The sequence below is a fragment of the Triturus cristatus genome, chromosome 6, assembly GCF_964204655.1.
Source record: "Triturus cristatus chromosome 6, aTriCri1.1, whole genome shotgun sequence".
Lineage (NCBI taxonomy): Eukaryota > Metazoa > Chordata > Amphibia > Caudata > Salamandridae > Triturus > Triturus cristatus.
Genome location: NC_140589.1, coordinates 1,931,291,087 through 1,931,312,204, shown reverse-complemented (window position 1 = coordinate 1,931,312,204; position 21,118 = coordinate 1,931,291,087). Strand labels below are relative to the sequence as shown.

Genomic DNA, 21,118 nt, shown 5'->3' with positions numbered 1-21,118 from the left:
CCGCCTGGATACCCTAGCAGGTGATTAACCGCGCTTTATAAATCCTGCTGCTATTATTTGTTCTTTTGCCATGATGTCATTTACTTTTTCATTTTTACCATGTTCAAATCTATTCCAGTGTGCAAGAAATTGCACATAACATATGTAGAATGGTTTCTGAATGGAAGTTTCTATGGAACCAACAGTTTCTGTCCTTTCTCTTCAGTATTGATTCTGTGGCATTGCATTTTACTGAACGCTTTGACACAACCATTAAACGTATTTGGTTTATTGACAGTACTGTTTCTTTGCTATTCTCCTAGCTATACTTTCCTTAAGACAGTTTCATCATATTCAAAACATTACGGACTTTCCCTAATGTGTGTTCTCTGGTGTCTTCTTAGGTGATCCTTTGTACTAGAAGCATACTCGCATTCAGAACACTGATAGGGTTTCTCATCTGTATGGGTTCTATGGTGTGTCACTAGATTTGATTTAGTAGTAAAAGTCTTTCCACATTCCCTACATGTATACGGCCTTAGACCGGCATGGGCTGCTTGATGTCTGTTTAGATGGCTTTTGCCTTTAAAAGCCTTGCCACACTCAGTACATTTAAATGGTTTCTCCCCAGTGTGGCTTCTCTGATGTAGAGTTAGATTTGCCTTTGTAATGAATGCTTTATCACATTCAGAACATGTATATGGTTTCTCCCCAGTGTGAGTTCTCTGATGAAGTACAAGTACTCCCATTGTACTATACACTTTGTCACATTCCACACATTTATATGATTTCTCACCAGTGTGAACTTTGTGATGTGAAAATAAATGGGCCTTAGTAGTAAAAGCTTTGTCACATTCAGTACATTTATATGGTTTCTCACCTGTGTGATTTCTCTGATGTAACGTCAGCTGAGAATTTGTTCGAAAAACCATATCACATTCTGTGCATTTATATGGTTTCTCCCCTGTGTGTTTTCTATGATGAAGCAAAAGCTGTCCTTTTGTACTGAAAACCTTGTCACATTCAGTGCATTTATGTAGTAGCTTACCGGTGTGGATATTCAAATGTTTATATAGATAGTCCTTAGTGGTATACGCCTTGTGACATTCAGGACATTTATACAGTTTCTTGCCCTCGTGATTTCTCTGATGTTGCGTCAGCTGTTTGTTTGTACTGTAAGTCTTCTCACAATTAGTGCATTTGTATGGTTTCTCGCCAGTATGATTTCTCTCGTGTACCATCAGTTGTCCCTTTGTCGTGTAAGCATTGGTGCATTCTGAACATTTATATGCTCTTTCAGCTGAATGGATTCTCCTGTGTTGCGTCACATCATGCTTCCTAATGAAAGCTTTGTTACATTCAGTACATTTATATGGTCTTTCCCTGGTGTGAATTCGCTGATGTCTCATTAAGTGTCCTTTGGTAATGAAAGCCATGTCACATGCATTGCATGCATATGGTTTCTCTCCTGTATGGCTTCTTTGATGTATCACTAGCTCTCCTTTTGTCCAGAATGCCTTGTCACATTCTGTACATTTATGGGGTTTCTCAACAGTGTGGGTGTTCTGATGACGCAACAGAATATTTATGAGCTTGAAACACATGCCACATTCTAAACATCTATATGGTTTCTCTCCAGTATGGCTTCTCTGATGTACTTCCAGTTGCCCCTTTGCAAAGAAAGCTTTGTCACACTCAGTACATTTAAATGGTTTTAGTCCTAAGTGGCGTTCCAGATGTACCTTAAGAGAGCCCTTTGTGCAGAAAGCTTTTCCGCATTCAGAACATTTATATGGTTTCTCACCTGTGTGAATTCTATGATGACATTTAAGATCATTTCTTGTAATGTAAGACTTGTGACATTCACTACATTTATATGGTCTCAGTCCAGTGTGACCCGCTTCATGTACCTTTAGATGGCAGCTTTTAATAAAGGTTTTGTTACATTCTGAACATTTATAACGTCTCTCCATTACTTCACTTTAAAAAAACATATATATGAAATCCTTGTCAAACAGACTGTTGCTTACATTGAAACTTTTTAAAATTTAGTTCATATATTAGAGTTCCACAAGTATCAAGGTCTCCTTGGATTAGTGTTTCACCTTTTGGAATGGTATTACATCCAAATTGTACTTATAGTGTATGTCCCATAAAGTCCTTTACATTGCATGTTTGTAACATTTAGTAGATATCTGCAGCTCCTCAGGATACACTGAAGTATATAACTGTGGTCTTTCCCATGTGGAAAGCAAATGATTTGCCCTTTTGATGAAACGTGTCATACTCATTAGACACAAAATGTGTGTTGGTGTCATATACCCATTGTATACACTTGCAATGGAATATCTTATTTCACCAATAATGACTGTAGATATTTTCGATCCCCTTTGGATTTTTTGTGTCTTACATGCTCCCTGATATTTAGCTCCCATGGGCAGAGCCAGTGAGTTCCCAGCTACTTCTAGGGAAGAGGTGCTTCCAGAAATGATTTGCCAGCTACGTCAATGGAGGAGTTACTTCAGGAAACAGTTGAAGGTGCTGTTGTTTTTCCTTTCTTGCATTTCTTCAAACTGAAGGACTAGAAAAACAGAGAGCTGACATTAGTTCATAACCTAAGAATAAATTCATCATAAATATAACAATCTGTTATTAACATATTTCTATATCTTTCTGATGTCATTTGTAGTGCTCCAAATTACTTCACCCTCTTACTAGTTAAATCAAACTTCTGCGTAGAGACTCCAGGGACCCCACTCACAAGATAGCCATCAGCCAAAGATACTGGATAAAATCTTGCCGAAGCTTAAAACTTAACATTACCAGAAGATAGTTTGTTCTTCTTTGATGGCTCTCCTTCATAAAGCCCCATGGTCCAGCCACAGACATTACCTCCTCACTTCCTCATGTGATGCTCCAAATGGGCTCGGAAGCAATACCAATATTTACCAGCATTATCCCAGTGCAAGCACTGCACCACGACTGGGCGCTATTCTACCAAGAATGCCCACATCATAAGAAAAATTACCATAATTAGGGCCTGATTTAAAAGTCGGCGGAGGGGAACACTCCATCACAAATGTGACGGATATCCCATCAACCGTATAACAATCAAATTCTATTACATGGGGATCTACCGTATTACAATCAAATTCTATTACATGGGGATGGTAATACGGTACACAGGATATCCGTCATGTTAGTGACTTAATATTCCCTCCGCTGACTTCCAAATCGGGCCCTAAGTCAGAAAGATTATGATAGGAATGAACACCACAGTGCCAAGACTGCCAACAACTGATGTATAATTGGCACCTTAAAAGCAGAGCAAGTCTCAAAAGAATGAATACTTTTGTGCCACAAATTCCCATAAAATGTAAAGAATGATCAACATTCTGCTTGTTCACATCTGCACCATCAATTAGCAATATATAACGTATGCACAGTCACTGACTAATCCTAAATAAGTGTTCAGATTTGCACTATCTCTAAAATATTAATTGAACTGAGATTGTATCCAACCTTCACATATCCTAACTGCTACTTTTCTAAAGAATTTGAGGTCTAAATCCCTATGCAAAAAAACATATTTGAAATTGAACAATCATGGCTTTATCTATAGCCAGAAAAGATTGTCTACTTGCTGCACAAAAATAAAAGGTCTCATCCTTTAAACTGTGCAGCTCAGTTATATAAATTAAAACGAGGATGTGCCCTGTCACCCTATCTAGATATCCATATATCTCCTTCCAGGCTTGTCTGGGTGTTTTTGAAGCCCAGACAAAATGAACTGGAGTTTTCTGAAGAAAGCTGGTTCAATGTATTTGGGAAAGGCCTGAAACAGAAAGCTAAACTTAATGTAAGATCACAGTTTTCACAGCGTTTATTCATCCTATGATAGTCAGGCACAGCTTGATGTATTTTTCTTAAATTAAAGTTTCAACCTTGGATAGGATCAAATCGCAATTAGCTTTTTTCATTTCTTTTGATTTGTATTTTACATATTCTGGTTCCCAGATATTTCCCTGTTGATATAACCAAGATTGACTTACACTGTTCCACTGCATTAGCTCACACTTAGTATGGATGTCCTTATACTGAGACAAACCACTCAACTCTTTAAGGATTGGGGGAGGGCTGTTTATACGTTCACATTGCTTAGGAATGTGAGCTAATCACCGGCATATAATTTCACTTTTAGCTCAAACCGAGGACAGGTTAAGGGCAGTATGCTTTTATCTATTTTAGGAGCAATGAAGAGGAGAGAGGACAATCCTGATTCGCACCCTCCAAAGGGGAATCCAAAATCTAGTAGTCACCCTTAGACAGTTGTAGCCCAAGCAAATAAAAGCATCTGGAGCATCAACTACATATATGGAAAGTGTTTTTTTTCTCCATTAGAGCAGAATCAGCTCCGTGGTCAAGCATATTAATGTGTAGTCAATTGGCACTGGAAGTAATCCCTGTTGATCTAAATGAATGGCCCTCCATTTCACCCTGCTCAACCCCATATTAGGAAAGAAACGAGCCAATAGAAGTCACACATTTTCAGGCCCTCGTGGAATTTATTAAAGACTGCAATTAAGACAGATTACCATAAGTGTGGTGCTTCAGTAGTGGTAATCAGTTTTGTAAATTATTTCTCCAACAATGGAAGCAAATTAGGATGATTCAAAACAGCTCCTATTTCTGCAGACGGTATAGAAGCAATTAATGGAACTGCATCTTCATCATCATCATCATCCAGTCTAGGAAAACCTATGGTCATAGGACAGCAACGATGGCCTTCTTTGGGACCAGCAGTACTTTTTCAGACAGTACTGAACTGAACTCCTCTTTGAACACTTTGAACTATTTTTGCAGCATTTCAAGAGTAATCCTATTTACAATATTGTGGCTTTTTATCGTTATTGGTCTTGTGTTAAGTCTATATATAAATATACTTATTTTTTATAACTACTTGTGTGGTGTCCCTTTGTAGTGTCCCTCACTGTGTTACTGTGTATGGTCATAAATGCTTCACACACTGCCTCTGAGATAAGCCAAGCTGCTCGTGCTACGTTACCACAGGGTTGAGCAGGGGTTATCAAAGGGTGTAGCCCGCTTACTCTGACTTAGGAAGAAGGGTCCCTACTTGGACAGTGGACAGCCATTGCAAACTAGAGACCCCCATTTCTAACATGCAGCCTCAATCTTTTTCACATATATTTGCTGCATTTCCCACATAATCCATCATATGCTGTATAATCTGCAAATAAAATTTAACAACAACAAAAAAATGTTTCTAACTCATAGGGTTTAAAAGTTTGTAAAAAAGCAGTGACACGTGTTGCCAGGCAGTGGAAGGCCCTTGGCAAAGGATGACTGGTCACCTTTCTGATGCTTATCGCCTTATTTGTGGTTTAAACTGGTACTAATGAGGTGGAAGCAATACCCAGGCAATACTACCAAGTGTATAATTGACAAAATAATGAAGTGATACTACCACAAATATTGCCCTAATTAGTCCGCATAAGTTGCCTTTACTTGATGTATAATTTGGTGAATCCTGACGCATAATTTGGTCTTCCTATGCCGCATAATTCCACTGGCCCCATATATAATTTTAGCAGCCCACGAGAAGTACATCCTGGTCATCAGGAATACTTGACGCAGGAAAGAACATAGAAACTCAATTGTTTTTCTAAAACACATCACAAGATATTATGATTCTTATTGGTGAAAAGAAAATTGCTACTGGCTTTCAATTACTGAAATCTAAAGAGATTATTTCACACACAAAAAGCTAACGAAAACATTTTTTTTAAATGTTAAAGATTGTCGACGTAGAGTATTGACCCAGCAGCCCTAGCACTAAAGTGCAGTTCTGTTTAGGCCAATTTGCACAAAGGCAGTCACTCACTGTGCAGTACACCCAATGACTGGAGTGGGCTGAACCTTGGCTCCATGCTGTATACCGTGATAAGAGGAGACAAAATGTGAATGACATTTCAACAGACCAATCCAATGCATGCTTTGTTATGTACATGCATATATTTTTCTATTTATTTTTTACTGTATAAGGCTGGTGAAGCAGCTAAGTGACAGTGTTAGTGCTGATTTTTCCTTACAACAGTGAAAACTTTGGGGGTTCAATTTGAGTACAAATTCAAAAACGTACGCTTGTGGGTTTGCACTTAAACGTGGCAGTAGATTGTCAATTTCTGGACTACTCAAAGAGTTATTAGAAGTACCCCTCGGAAGCTGCAATAGTCACAATTCAAAGGAGTATTCTGCATTCCACAGGCATAATTATATAGAGGTACAATTAATTACACATTAGAAAATGTCGTGAATGAGTGCAATAGTACTTCAACTATTTTTTTTATTGTTTTCTCTAGAAGGAAAATGTGTATTTCTGCAGAGCAAGCCCTTCCCATAAACCACATCAAAGTAGTTGTTGTTCCTTTCCTAACCGCACCCTGCTAGCAGACTCACTTCCGGTCTTGTCAATAAAAAATCTTTGATTGTTTCAATGAAGGTAATGGGCAAAAAAAGGATTGTATTTACCAGAAAATAAGTACGCTTTTGGGTATTTCCAAGCTTTCCGAGTTTATACAGCCTGATAAACAACCCGCCCTCTTAGAAGATTTACTCACAAAAAAAATGGTGTGACTAAATCTTTTGCAGGAGAGTAAAACCACATTTAAGAAATATAAAACAACTGCTTAGTGGTTTTAACGACTCTGGTTGTTTGAATTAGGCACATCGTTTAATGGTCCGGCATCTGATAAGATTCTCAAAGATGGGGGCCACATTACATTTCCCCATTTGAATATTAAAATACCAGACATGCCTTTAGGACTGTTGTTTTTACTGTATCCCCAAGCCATAAGATATATGGACTAGCTGCACCCCTCTGCTAAGTCTCCTAGTCTGTGTTACTAACACCTGATGCTACATGGGACACGTGCTGGTTGATAAATGCATCGGTGTGCAGAGGGGTGAGAACAGAATGACATTATGGTCCCTACATTCAGGCCTGTTTCTATGAATGATTACCCAGTACTCAGGACACAAGCCATTCACCCATGTAGCAGTCTAGTTGTTGGCCGCCTCAGGGACCTCAGACCCCAACCCGGAAATCCATACACACAATGTATCACCTTCTGGCCAGGCGTGGCCAGAAGGCTTTAAATAAACGTGCCGGAGTCGCTCGGGACTTCCGGTCAATGCTAGCACACCTTGAGTCTGTTGTCCCCTCATTTCACCCGCATGGCCTACCCCCAACTCTAGGCCCTGACACTGGCAACGAGGGTGGGATAGAAAAGAAAATCTCACCGGCTTTCCTGTCAGCCGGAATCGCCTGATCCAACCGCCAATCTGCCGGAATGCCCTGCTGAAGCAATCGGAAGCGGGCAGTGGAGCAGAACGTCAAGCGGCAAATCACCGGCCAGTGGAAGAAGGTACCGCGGATATCAGTGACGGTGCCGCCTGGAAGGATTCCCCCTCCCAGCAGCGAAGCGTCAGTGCTCCCGGCAACGTCCTGCCTGAGCCTGCGTAAGAGCCCAAAGAAGCACACACGCGTGAGCGAGATGCTCAGGGGCCAGGCCGCGCTAGGATCTAGGAAGCGCGCATGCGCAGGCCAGACTGGCCCGATCCTCCAGGCTGCCATCAATCAAAGGCAGTGACAGCACCCAGCGGTCTCAGCAGGAACAAACAAGCATTGGCAAGGCCCATCCCCAGAAATCAATAAGTACTGGCAGAGCCCAATGCAAGAAGGGCAAACCAGCTTTACACCTCGACAATAAGCACTGGCAAAATCAAAAAAAAAGGCAGGACTGTCAAACAGTAAGCCATAAACAAGCACTGACAAAACCAGGCGACAGCAGCCAGTCACTGGTGAAGCACATCAAACCACACACTCAACAGAGGCCGTCAGGAAGCAAGCAGGCGATGTCACCATGCTTAGCCATGACAGATCAGGCGGGGGCAGCAGCAGCTCCACATCAAGCGGCCCGGCAGCTCCACCAGCGCCTATACACTCCCAAGTCAGTGCTCTACCACCTTTAAGTGAACTGATTGAACCGGCAACTGCATCGCCAAGGTGGAAAGTGTGGGTTGGCCGACTGGACAACTATTTTATCGCCACCAGAGAGAGATGGCGCCGTCAAGAGGTCGTTGCTGCTACACTTCGCAGGGGATGAGATATATAAATTGTTCACGCACCTACCAAACACTGGGCCCCCCACAGATTACGACGCAGCCGTAAGGGCACTCAATGCCCATTTCGACCCTCAACTACATCTCGATTACGAGCGTTTTAAATTGCGGCAAGCCCGTCAAAGAGAGGGTGAGTCTATGCAAGCTTTCCACGCACGCTTGAGGGAGCTGGCCAGCACATGCACTGATGATGATCCAGCTAAAGAGGTGCACGCGCAACTAAACCAAGGGTGCAGAAACAAAACTCTAAGGACTCTCATCCTTCGGCAATCCCGGATCTCCCTAGAAGACATGCTTGTTTTAGCGCGATCCCACAACCTGTCCGAAGTCAGGTCCACAGCGATGGAAGCGGCGCTCATGCCTACAGCTGGTCAAGCTGTGACAGTCAAAACAGAGCGGGCGGACGCAACCCACACCCCAGGTCGTGGCAACTGAGGGCGATGGCCCACGAGAAGACCGCGCCAGCCGCAGTGCGGATACTGTGATAGAGAAGAACATGTCCCAAGCGGCTTCCCTGCCAGAGGGAAGACATGTTCGAAGTGCGTAATCCCCAATCATTTCTCCAGCGTATGCCGAGGGGGTATGCGGAGCAGAGGAGTTGCAGGACGAAGGCCACCAACCAAAGTGGTGAGGCACCTCTCGCTAGAGGATCCTGACATGGCACGAACGCTGAAGGCATCTCCTCAGCACAGGACATACCTCGAGGACCCGTCCACTGAAGAGGAAGAAGAGTGCTTCCTCATATATTTCGCAAGCGACCTCAAACGAAGGCGACGCCCTCACTCGACATGCGCTATTGAGATTGCAGGATCCCCCATTACGGCCCTCATTGACACCGGGGCCTCAGTCAATGTCATGCGGAGCCAACATTACAAGAGATTGAACCCAAGGCCACAACTCACACCATCCAAAGTTAGGATCCTCACGTATGGTAGTCAAGCGCCACTACCACTAAGAGGCAAAATGACTGTTCAAGTAAAGTCAGAAAGTCACGAAGTGACAACCACATTCCATGTGGTCGATAGAGAAGCAGACATCCTAGAAGGAAGTCACACCGCTGAAGAACTAAGCAAAGTGACGTTCGCAAATGCGGTGAGGACACTACAAACAGAAGATATCCTAGAACTATTCCCACAGCTGTTCAAAGGGCAAGGGAGCATGAAGCAACCTCCCATACGTTTGCACATTGACAAGTCAGTAAAGCTCGTGGCCCTAAGACACCGACGCATTTGGTTTCACCTACGACCATTAGTTGAGCAGGAGCTACTTAAACTTGAACAACAAGGGGTGATAGAAAAGTAACTGGACCAACCCCCTGGGTATCCCCCATGGTAATAGCCGAAAAACCGAAACAGCCTGGACAGATCAGACTTTGCATAGATATGCGCATGAACAATCAGGCGATACGACGGGAAAGACACTTGACGCCCACCGTGGATGATATCCTCGCTGACCTAAACGGGTCCAGGTGGTTTTCTAAGCTAGACTTCAACGCAGGATACCACCAGTTGAGGTTGGCAGAAGAAAGCAGGTATATAACCAATTTTTCGACACACCTGGGGCTCAGACGCTACAAAAGGCTAAACTTTGGAATATCATCGGCTGCCAAAATTTTCCAAAACGCTGTGAGGGAAGTCTTGTCCGGGATCCAAGGAGTATTGAATGTCAGCGATGACATCTTAATACACTCAGCGACCCTAGAGGATCATCACCGGCAACTCCAGGCCAACCTCCAGCGCCTCACCGAACATGGGGTGACCCTCCACAAGGAGAAGTGCCAGTTCTTTAAAAAATCATTCGAATTCTTTGGCTATGTTTTCAGCAAGGAGGGTGTGAAGGTAGACCCCGAAAATCACAGGCAATCCAACTAGCCCCAGCCCCCACAACGGCGTCGGAAGTTTGAAGCTTCTTGGGTATGGCAACATACTGTGGGAGATTCATACCCAATGTTGCGACTGTTGCAGAGCCGTTGCGGAGCTTGACAAGGAAGGACGTTGGGTGGAAGTGGGGCCCAGAAGAGGAGGAAGCTTTCCGTAAGGTAAAATCAGCTTTGTTGGAAAAGACGACCATGGCCTACTTCGATACTAAACGACCAACAGAACTGATAGTGGACGCCAGCCCTGTAGGCCTGGGAGCCATGCTGACACAAGAAACAGACCCAGGAACATGGGTCCCGCTAGCATTCGCAAACAAGTCACTGACAGCAACAGAGACAAGGTATTCACAAATTGAACGCGAAGCACTTGCCATCAAGTGGGCCTGCAACCACTTTCATCTATATTTGAGCGGGCACCCTTTCCGTGTGGTAACAGATCACCAACCGCTGATTCCGTTGTTCAAGGGAACCGCACCTCATCTGCCGCCACGGATCGAGAGATGAGCTATTCAACTCCAGCACTATCAATTAGATCTAGTCTACAGGCCAGGTGCCAAAAATCCAGCGGATTTCTTATCACGACATCCGGCGGTCTCCCCGGAAGAAACCTCCAAGCAAGAAAAGTTGAAGGAGGAGTTTGTCAACATGGTCACGCAGTGGGCCTGCCCAAAAGCCCTTACCATATCAGAAATTGAGACTCATACCCAGTCGGACATGATTCTAAAGAAAGTGCTGGAAGCAATACAGAAAGGCTCATGGGCCATGTTCCTCCACGACGTGAGTGGATGGAACGAAGCAGACTGGTCCCGTCTGGGGAAGGTGTGGAGAGTCCATGCAAAACTGAGCGCTGCAGCCAATGGCGTAGTATTTACATATCTCTGACCCTCCAAGATCGGGTGACCGCTCTAGCACATGAAGGTCACCAAGGAACTAGACGGATGAAAGCCAGGATGAGGGAGAAGATTTGGTTCCCGAACCTAGAAGAAGCCGTAGATGACTTTGTACGCGGGTGCCGAGCATGTCAACTCGCTGGAGGCCCGGAGGCCCCAGCTCCAGTGATAACCGAAGACCCGGCACCGTCACCCTGGTCGTGGATCAGTCTTGATTCTGGAAGTTTTCCAGACGGGCAAGTGACCGCTGTCCTGATTGATGGTTACACGAAGTACCCCGTGGTGGAGGTGCTACCGTCAACTGCGTTCGACCACCTGCTACCAATGCTGGATAAGACTTTTGCACCATTTGGTCTGCCACACGTCGTCAAAACAGACAATGGGCCCCCATTCCAAGGGCACGAATTCAAGGAATTTCTGTCGCGCCTAGGCGTAAAACATCACTGCATCACACCGCAGTGGCCCCAAGCGAACGGTGAGGCAGAAAGGTTCAAGTGGACATTGAACAAAGTTCTACGCATATCCGTGGCCGAACAGTCAGACCCGGAAGTCGCCCTCCAGAGATTACAGCGGGAGTACCGGAGCACTCCACACTGACCCACTCAAAGGTCCCTGTGGTCGCTGATGCTATCTGGGCAGAGACGGGACAACATCCCAGTAGCGGTTAACTGGGAACCTGAACCTTATGACCCGGTGAGCCCTCAAGCAAGGAGGCCAGCCAACAACGAAAGAGCGAGCAGACGGCGAAGAGCACAGACCCGACCGATGACGCCAGGATGTGTTGTCCTAGTGAGAAACCGTCGCAGCGGAGGCAAGTTCCGCATGCCCTATAAACCAGGGCTATGGCTTGTCAAATCAGTCAAAGGCACGGCTGTGACAGCCGAGAAGGATGGAGAGGTCATCATTCGGAACATCTCATGGTTCAAGTGAGTGCCTGTCTCAGAAAGGGAGAGACCGAGAGCTGAAGTGTCGCCTGAAGAAGGAAGCGGGTGCCTAGACGTCATTCCCTAGCGCCACGGGTAGCCCGAGCCTGATCCCGGTGACTCCGGAAATTTACGGAGACCCCAGAACAGAAGACCTGTCGGTCACGGATGATAGCGCTAGCCCGAGAGGAGGCACCCAGCAACATCGGTACAATCTGAGACCTCACCCGAGGCCCAATCAAAGACTTGCTGACTATGTGTGTTAACTTTTATTTTGCTTTGATTTTGAACTGATTTGGGATGGGATGTAGCGGTCTAGTTGTTGGCCGCCTCAGGAAGCTGAGACCTCAACCCGGAACACCATACACACAATGTATCACCTTCTGGCCAGGCATGGCCAGAAAGCTTTAAACGGGCCGGAGTCGCTCTGGACTTCCGGTCCATACCAGCACACCTTGAATCTGTTGTCCCCTCATTTCACCCGCATGGCCTACCCCCAACTCTAGGCCCTGACAACCCATACGTTTGACACTCCTGTTATACTTTTGAGACTCAGCTTTAATAAAATCTCAATAAATGCACACTGAAGCAGAGCAAAGCGTATCGACTGATGAAAAGGTGAAAAATAGAGCATGATGGCAATATCACAAAATAAACACTGAACGTTCATAGTTAATGGACCTTCAGTTTTGCAATGGAAACGTGCATGAAAAATCAATTGTATAAATATCACCTCAAGCCATATCACACCAGCCTTGAATAACAGACAGAAACCACAACAAATTCAACAAACTAGTATAAAACATGGCCGGATCCCATGTTTGATGATTTTAGTTTGTTGAATTGGTGTGGATCCCAAGTGTTCCCAGGCTATGCATGCACTAGGGATGTGTGGCTCCTCTCTACTATCCTTACATTAGGTAAACTCCATGCGAAGGGCCCTCCCAGAGGTCCAGGCCCCCCGTGGAGGGCTGCAGGCCCCCCACAAACACTGGCAGTGCTGGGCTGGGCCCAGGGGCGCAAGCACACTCCTGCCCCCATGCAGGGCTTGTACCTTCTGCAGTGAAGGGCCCCCAGAGGGTGCAGGCCCCCCCCAGGCCCCCTTGGGGAGGGCTGCAGACCCCCCACAAACACTGGCAATGTTGGGCTGGGTCCAGGGGTGCAGGCAGACTCCTACCCCCCCTGCAGGGCTTGTACCTTCTGTAGTGAAGGGCCTGATCACCCGGGGCACCGCCCAGAGGGCAGAGGTGCTTTATTTGTGCAGGTGCTGTTGATGGCTCTGGCTCATGTCCACTGACAAGGGTTTGTAAGGAGCCTCCAGTGCAGGAACTATCAAACCCCTCACCCATGCCACGTACTTCAGGATTTGAACTGATCTTCGTGAGATAAAATCCAAGAAACTGTCTTTACAGAAACCATAAAACGGATCCTAGAATGCGCCCTTACTCTCTGCGGTCAGCTGCCGTCCTGCCTGCAGGAGACACTCCTGGGCCTTGTGGGCTCGATCGGTGTCTGTGGATCTGGACATGCGCACTCCTTCCGTGATCGGTGTCTCTAGTTCTGAGCGTGGGCGCACTGCTCGCATGAACCGTATTTCTGGGTTTGAGCATGCGCACTCCTCACGGGCGTCTCTGGTTCTGAGCGTGCGCACCTCTCCTGCAATCGGTCCAGCCTTTTGAGCCTATTTCTGAGCATGCGCATTCCGCCATCTCTGTGATCGGTGTGTCTGGTCCTGAGCATGCGCACTCTTCCCTCTGCTGTGCTACAAAAGTCCGTATTTAAGTCTCTGCTAATGCGTGCAGAAGAGCACAGCCTCTGAGCATGCGCACAATCGAACTTCCGGCAGAAGACTGTAACGTGTATTTTTATATATGTTTTTATCCAGCCTTGCCAAGTATCACGCATCAGGCGCTAGACTAATGCCTTTCAGTGTAGTGATCCGCATCACTGCACTGAAATGCAAAGTCACGCATTATAGCCTCCTCACCCGTCAAGTCGGAGCGCTGCTATATTCAAATGTACCACACAAGCTACACTGGCAGCTCGCTGGGCGCGCTGTTCGTGGCAGGCTTGGGGGCTCTGGCGCAGCTGCAAGAGTTGCACAGTGTTACAATGTATCACTTAGGACACGCGTGCGGCATTTGCGTTCACTGACGTCAGGACGTCGGATTCATTGCTTGCCCAATGGCAACCAGGACATTGTACGCCACTTTAGCCGCCGTAGGTGGCATGTCTCAAAGTTTGCAATGAGCTGCTGCCTGCTCTAAGGCCTTGCTGCTGGGACAATGGCAGCATAGCACACCCCTCACACCGCATGGTGGGTGGTTCCCAGCGATGGACCCAACCGGCGGCTCACATACCCGCTGGGACACACTGCAGTGCTGCCGAGGGCAATATGGAAAATAGCTTACCGCTGCAGTGCGCGCACGTGGTATTCCGCAACCGGACTAGATCCCACCGGCCGTGGCTGTAAAACAGTGTGTGTGTGTGTGCTCAGGTCCTGGCTGAGACAGAATCATGGGGCATGAGGAGACATTAATGCCATCCTCGAAAGAAGTAAGTGTGCCTGAGTCCAGTATATTAGTTGCTTTAAGTGCGAAGGCCACAATTCTATTGAAAGGAGGGCGGGGCACACGGCAATACTTTTAAACTTAATGTTGTGAAGCCCCGCAACGCGACTGATGGACCCGGACGGTCCCAACCCCTGGCACAGACCACGGTCAGCGGCCACGGGGAAAGTATGTGTGGGTCCCAGTGCCCCTTGAAGTGTGTATAATCTCTGACATTTGGTTGGCAACGGTATTGGTTTTAAATTAGCAGTTGTAGCGCGGTCATGATCACCTGCCTGCCAGTGCCCTCTAGCAGAAGTTCACACAAAGTATGTGTCAGGAGCCTGCCAGTGGCGTCTCGCAGCAGAGCAACATTGGATAGTGTAATGTTGTGCCCTTTACCAAGTGGTAGCGCCCCACAGATGACACTAGGCGTAATGGTGGTGTAGCAGGGTTTTATTCCTAAATACACATTCCCAGCAGGAGCGCCGGTACGGAGCTCCGATCCCCTTTGAATCGGCGCGCTAGTGCCGAATCCAAAATGGCCGCCGCCGGAAGTCCGGTGACGTCGCACGTAGTGCGCGCCGCGGACTAGACCGCAACACCACATCTCCCTCCTTTATAAACACAACATGCCAAGTCCCTCCTTCCCACTTGAACAGTCTTACTTGTGGTCCAGGCTGAACTCTTCGAATCTTCGTGGCAGCATTATTCTCCTCCCGCAGCGTGTTCTCCTGCCTCCTGTGCTCGCAGTCGGGGTGGTGTCCCCCCCACTCGGGAACGCCGCTCCACTCGCTTCTCTGAGTTCAGGACCACCCAACTCTGTCTCTACCACTGTCTCTTGGTCACTTAGTCCTGGTGTCTCGACTCCCCCTTCTCTTGGACTCCAGGTCCCTTGAGGGGAACTTCCTACTTCTCCTTCTGGTCTTCTCCTATCGCCCTTTGCCGCCGGTGTGGACCTGGTCCTTTCCATGCTGTTCAGTTCCGTTCTCTGCTCTGTCTCATCGGCCCTGGTACATCTTGCCTTACGATCTTGGGCCCATATCTTCCCGTCGCTCAGTAAGGCTGATGTGGAGTAGGGTTCCACTACCTGGAATGGGGGCGTGAATTTGCTGTCCCCCTTCCTCCCAGGTGTTGGCAACTTCACCCTCACCCACTCTCCTCTTTCCAGTGCGACTTCCTTAGCGTTATGCCTTGAGTCGTAGTAGTTTGTGTACACGGCTTGCGCCTTTTCCAAGTTCTTGCGCACCACTGCCGGTGACCAATGACTCTGCACGGTGAGCCTCTTCCAGGCCACGTTGTCTCGGGTGAACGGTTCTCTTCCTCTCAGTATTCGGAACGGGCTGTAGCCTGTGGAAGAGGGAGTTATCCTGTAAGCCCATAGCAGACGCTTAAGTTCCTTCTCCCAGCTTGCCCCTTGCCCGATTGCCGCTTGCACAGACCCCATTATTACTCTATTAAATCTCTCCACTGCTCCATTCCCCGCGGGGTGGTAGACCGGGGTGCGTCTGACCGTTATCCCATTTCTGTCCATGAAGGCGTCCCATTTGGTCGACGTGAACTGTGGGCCGTTGTCGCTTAGGATCCCCTTGGGGATTCCTTCCCTGATGAATATGTCCGTGAGGAATCCTAAGATGGTGTCTGTCTCCGCGTTCTCATCCACATGGACTTCTGGCCACTTCGAGTACCTGTCAACGACCACGGTGAGGTACTTCTGGTTACCGCTGGCGTCTTGTATGGTGCCTAGGACGTCTATTGAGATTTCTTCCCACGGATTTTTCGGACAATCAAAACGTCCCAGCGGTGGACGCAGCACCCTTTGTGTCTTGTCTGCATTGCTGCACTGCTCACACGCTCTGACGTGTCGTTCCACCGCGAGGTCCAACCCTGGCCACCAGTAGTCCTCCTTTACTCTTCCCTTCGTTTTCACGATTCCCAAATGCCCTTCATGGGCCAAGGCCACCACTCTAGATATCAACGCCATCGGAGGTACTACCTTGTTACCCCGGAACAGAAAACTTGGGTCGTCCCCAAACGACAGTTCTTCTCTGACCTCCCAGTACTGTTTGAGTTCTTCTCCGAGTAGCCTCTTCTCCGGCCACCCTTGCGTCACATATATTTTGACTGCCTTTTCCTTCTCGTCTGACTCATACTCTTCTTCCCACTCCTGCCTGCTGATGGCTTTCTCGTGATCGCCCATGAACGCCACTGCGTACTCCGCCCAATTTTCTGCGTCTTGCGTCTCTGCAGATTGCTTAGCTGCTGCCCTGCTTAGGTAGTCCGCTACTCTGTTCCTGGTACCAGGTATGTACTCCACATCGTACACGTAGTCGAGGAGTCGTAGCGTCATCTTGGCGATTCTTGGTGTTGCGTGCTCATGGCCGTTGGACGTGAGAACTTTTACCAGGGGTTTGTGGTCTGTTCGTAAGAGGAATCTTCCTCCCCACAGGATCTGTCGGAACCTCTCCACCGCCCACACCACGGCCAGCATTTCTTTTTCAATCACGCTGAATTTGCGTTCATTGTCAGCCAACGTGCGGGACGCGAAGCTGATTGTGGCTGTCATTCCTTGTGCAGACCTTTGAGTTAGTACCGCCCCTAGGCCTCGGTCGCTCGCGTCTGTGGTCAGGATCGTGGGAGCCGTTGGGTCGAACCCTTGAATGGGTACAGCATCGCATATTTCTCTTTTCATCCTCTCGAATTCCAGCTGTTGTTCTTCCTTCCATGCAAACGCCGTTTTGTCCTTCAGGATCGACCTCAGGTGGTGTGTCTTTGATGCGAAGTGGGATACGAACTTGCTGTAGAATTCAGCCATCCCTAAGAACGTCCGTACCTCCTCCTTGCTTGAGGGTGTGGGTGCATCCCTGATGGCAGCCACGTTGGACGATTTGGGTTTTATGCCCTCCTGGCTGATTTCATGCCCCAGGTACGTGACAGTTTCCATTCCAAACTTGCACTTGTCCCACTGGGCTGTGAGCCCATTCTGCTTAAGTACTGCCAGTACATCCGTTAGCTTCCGGTCATGTTCTTCCCTGGAGGCTCCCATCACCAAGATGTCGTCCTGGAAGTACTGGATTCCCTCCATCTTGTTGAACAGGCGGTACATCAATTTTTGGAACACTGCTGCAGCAGAGGCAAGCCCGAACGGCATCCGTAAGAATTTGTAGCACCCAAACGGTGTTATGAACGATGTGAGATGGTTGCACGATTTGTGGAGTGCGATCTGGTGGTATGCAGACGTCAAGTCTACAGTGGAGAACCACCTGGCACCCTTGGTCTTGGCTAGCATCTCGTTGATGCGGGGAAGAGGGAACTTGTCCACCACAATGTTCTTGTTGAGTTCCCTGAGGTCCACACACAACCTCACCTTCCCGTTCGGCTTCTGCGCCACAACTAAGGGGGCCAACCATTCCGCATTGTCGATGGCTTCGATGATCCCGTTGTCCTCTAACCTCTGCAGTTCCTCTTGTACTGCCTCCCTGGTGCGGAACGGAATGTTTCGCACTTTGTGGGACACTGGTCGGGCTCCTTCCTTCAGGTTTATTCTGTGCGTAAATTTGGTTAACTTCCCTATATTGTCTCTGAAGACTTCGGGAAACTCCTCCTTCCACTGCCTTGCTCCCACTCCAGGGTCTTCTTCCATCATGAGCACTTGTACACGTCCTCCCGGGTTCAACTTTATCCCTAGCTTTCCTTGATCCCTCCATCCTAACACTGATGGCCCCTTTTCTGCCACGTATAATTTCCCTTCGCACGTTCTACCCTTGAACTCGAAGGTTAGGGGGCAATACCCTACCATCGGTATGGGTTCCCCAGTGAATGTCACAGGATGGATGTCCGTGGGACGCAGTTGGTGTGTTGTAACCGGTGCGAAGTCCTCCTCCCATATCTTCCTTCTTATGATCGTGTAGGGGGAACCTGAGTCTGCGACCATTGTGACTCTTACTCCCCCGATGTTCATGTCGCATCTAGGTTTCTTGTCGACCGCACCGTCGATCCCCAATATCTGATCCTCTATCATCAGGATCTCTTCGTCGTCCTCCTGGCTTTCCGCCTCTTCCTCCTTGCCTGTCTCCTGTGCCACATACTTCACTTGCTGCCTTGGTGCTTTCCTTCGGCATACTCTTTCGTAATGGCCCATCAGGCCACAGTACGTACACTTAGCTCGGAACGCTGGGCACACTTTGTCGTTGGCGGCATGTCTATTACTGCCGCATCTGTAGCACGTGTTGGTGCTCCCTTGTCCCTGTACCTGCTGTTTCGCGCCCCGGGTCGTGGGCTTCCTGTATGTTCGCGTGTTGTGTTGTTCTGCCGCCACTTGACCCTCGCGGTTCTTCCGTTCCTCTATCCTGCACACCGCTTGTTCTGGGAGACGGTCTTTCTTAGCCGCCTCTGCACACCTCTTGGACATTTCTGCTTTCTTCACCATGGCCACCACTGTCTTAAGGGGTTCGTCCCCGTTATCCCACAGCTTTTCCTGGATGGAAGTGTTCACTGCATGCATTACTATCTGGTCCCTGATCAACTCTTCCTGGAAGGTCCCAAATTTGCACGTCAGGGCCAGCTTCTGCAATGCCGCCACATACTGGTCGATCGTTTCCCCTTTGTGCTACGCTCTGTGGTAGAAGTTGTACCTGTCTACGACTGTACACACCGTCGGGCGGTAATGGGCGTCCAGATCGTCAATTGCGTGCTGAAACACATCATCGTCTCCTGCCGGCCGCACTACCTTCACCAGATCGTCGTATACTCTCTGACCCGCTGGGCCCAGATGATGTAAGAGTATCCTCTTCCTGCGCGTGCTCGGGAATACTGCGTCGCCCTCCTCCTCTAGAGCGAACAGGTAGTTCATGAAATACCGCTTCCAGTCCTCCCACGGCATCTCCGGAACCCCCGCCTTTGTTAGGAAGGGTACTGGGTTCGGCAACGAGGACGATGTGGTACTCATCTTGCTCCCAGCTCCCTTCCGCCGCGTTCTTGGGCTCGAACCACTCGACGCACTGGTGCCACTGGAGCCCCCTTCGCCTGGGTCGTCGTCTTGGCCGGACTTTCCGCTTCCTGGGTGTCCTTCTGTGACCCCCGCCACGATGTATGGAGTTGCCTGGCCACGTGCACCCCCTTGGCGCTATCCCTTCTCCGCCGGCTGCTGCCGTCCTGGACCAGGCTGGGCTGGGACCCTTCCGTCCTGATGCGCCCCCTCTGCCGCTCTCCGTAACACTGCCGCACTCCTGCTAGGGTGGTGGCGGTGACCGTGGTTGTAGTCAGCATGCACACCACGTGGCATTCACCCTGGAGGCAGCGCTGGTCCGTTTTACCTCCTCGTCGCCATTGTAATGTTGTGCCCTTTACCAAGTGGTAGCGGCCCACAGATGACACTAGGCGTAATGGTGGTGTAGCAGGGTTTTATTCCTAAATACACATTCCCAGCAGGAGCGCCGGTACGGAGCTCCGATCCCCTTTGAATCGGCGCGCTAGTGCCGAATCCAAAATGGCCACCGCCGGAAGTCCGGTGACGTCGCACGTAGTGCGCGCCGCGGACTAGACCGCAACACCACAGATAGCTCTCTGTGATAGCCCTGCTGCGGTGTGATCTGTGCGCCCAAGGTAAGGGGGAGGCGGCGGACCAGGGTGTGATTATTTTTGGGTGTCTGTGAGTCAAGGAGTAATGTTAAATTAATGCTGCTTGCTGCGAGTGACCTATGTGCCTCAGCAGCCTAGTGCTCAGCTACTTGTCCACGAGTCAGCTGTGTTGACTCTCTTAATTTTAAATCTAGGCACCTTATCTATGCTGCTGTTTGCAGGACTGGGCAGGTAGCGCGATCCGCTTTCGGGGTAATCATAATTTTTATTAGGGTTGAGGAGACTCGTTTTAATAGGCTACAGTGCCATGGCTGCCGGCTCACATTGACTGCCTGAGGCTTCCCAGTGTCTGTCTGTCTGCGGCGGTGTCCACAAGTCAGCTGACTGTGTCACTTTATTTTTTGGGGCCGCTGACAAGGTGTGTTGTTGAGGAGCATCAGCTATAGCTACAACCGAAGGTAGCAGGGAGAGGTGGACATAGGATTGTGCCTACTACAGATTTAAAACTGGAGTTAATTGCCATGTTTTAGGTTGCTTATGTGCGATACTCCTTATGTGCTTTGTTCCTATGTATGACATCTCAATTCTTGAGTTATGGCACTCTCACAGTTAATAGAATAAAGCAGTTGTGTACATGCAACGTAAGTAATGCCTCACCTATATGCAATGTGATGCTCTAGAGTGGATGTTGAAACACCTGTGATGTTTATGCAACATTTACAATGAATAATGCATACAACAGTGTCATGCCATCCTCACAATCACTCCGTAAAGCCTGTGTCCGTCGTTTTTAACCTTTTACCTGCTTGATATATACATGAGCGTGTTTGGATTTAAACGTTTTGGCGAGCTAACACTGCAGGGCCGGAGACCAGAAAAGCTTGCTTTGGGGTGGTATACGCTGCCTTTAGTCAGTTCTGCGCGTGCCCATGTGCTCATCTCTGCTACCTCTGACTGGCTCTGAGGGAAAGAGAACAACTGGAGCACAGGGAGATAGGGATTGACAGTCTGACTTCTGGTACCATGGTCAAACAAAGCATAACCTGATGCTGAAAGCCTGTCATCATGTTTAATTTTGCTCGTGAGAAAGAGTCACTCACAGTCGTTGAATGTCACTCA

At 48.3% G+C, this 21,118-nt stretch overlaps 1 protein-coding gene across 5 annotated transcripts in view; it reads right to left on the bottom strand.

Moving 5' to 3' along the window:
* Nucleotides 1–201: 201 nt before the first annotated feature.
* Nucleotides 202–21,118, bottom strand: part of LOC146822519 (uncharacterized) — a 237,470-nt gene continuing 216,553 nt past the window's right edge. For all 5 annotated transcript variants that reach the window (XM_085613639.1, XM_085613636.1, XM_085613638.1 and 2 more), the window contains one exon: nt 202–2,560. In XM_085613639.1, the coding sequence (XP_085469765.1) occupies nt 342–1,952 (1,611 nt within the window). In that variant the 5' untranslated portion in view covers nt 1,953–2,560 and the 3' untranslated portion in view covers nt 202–341. The remainder of the gene's footprint in view (nt 2,561–21,118) is intronic.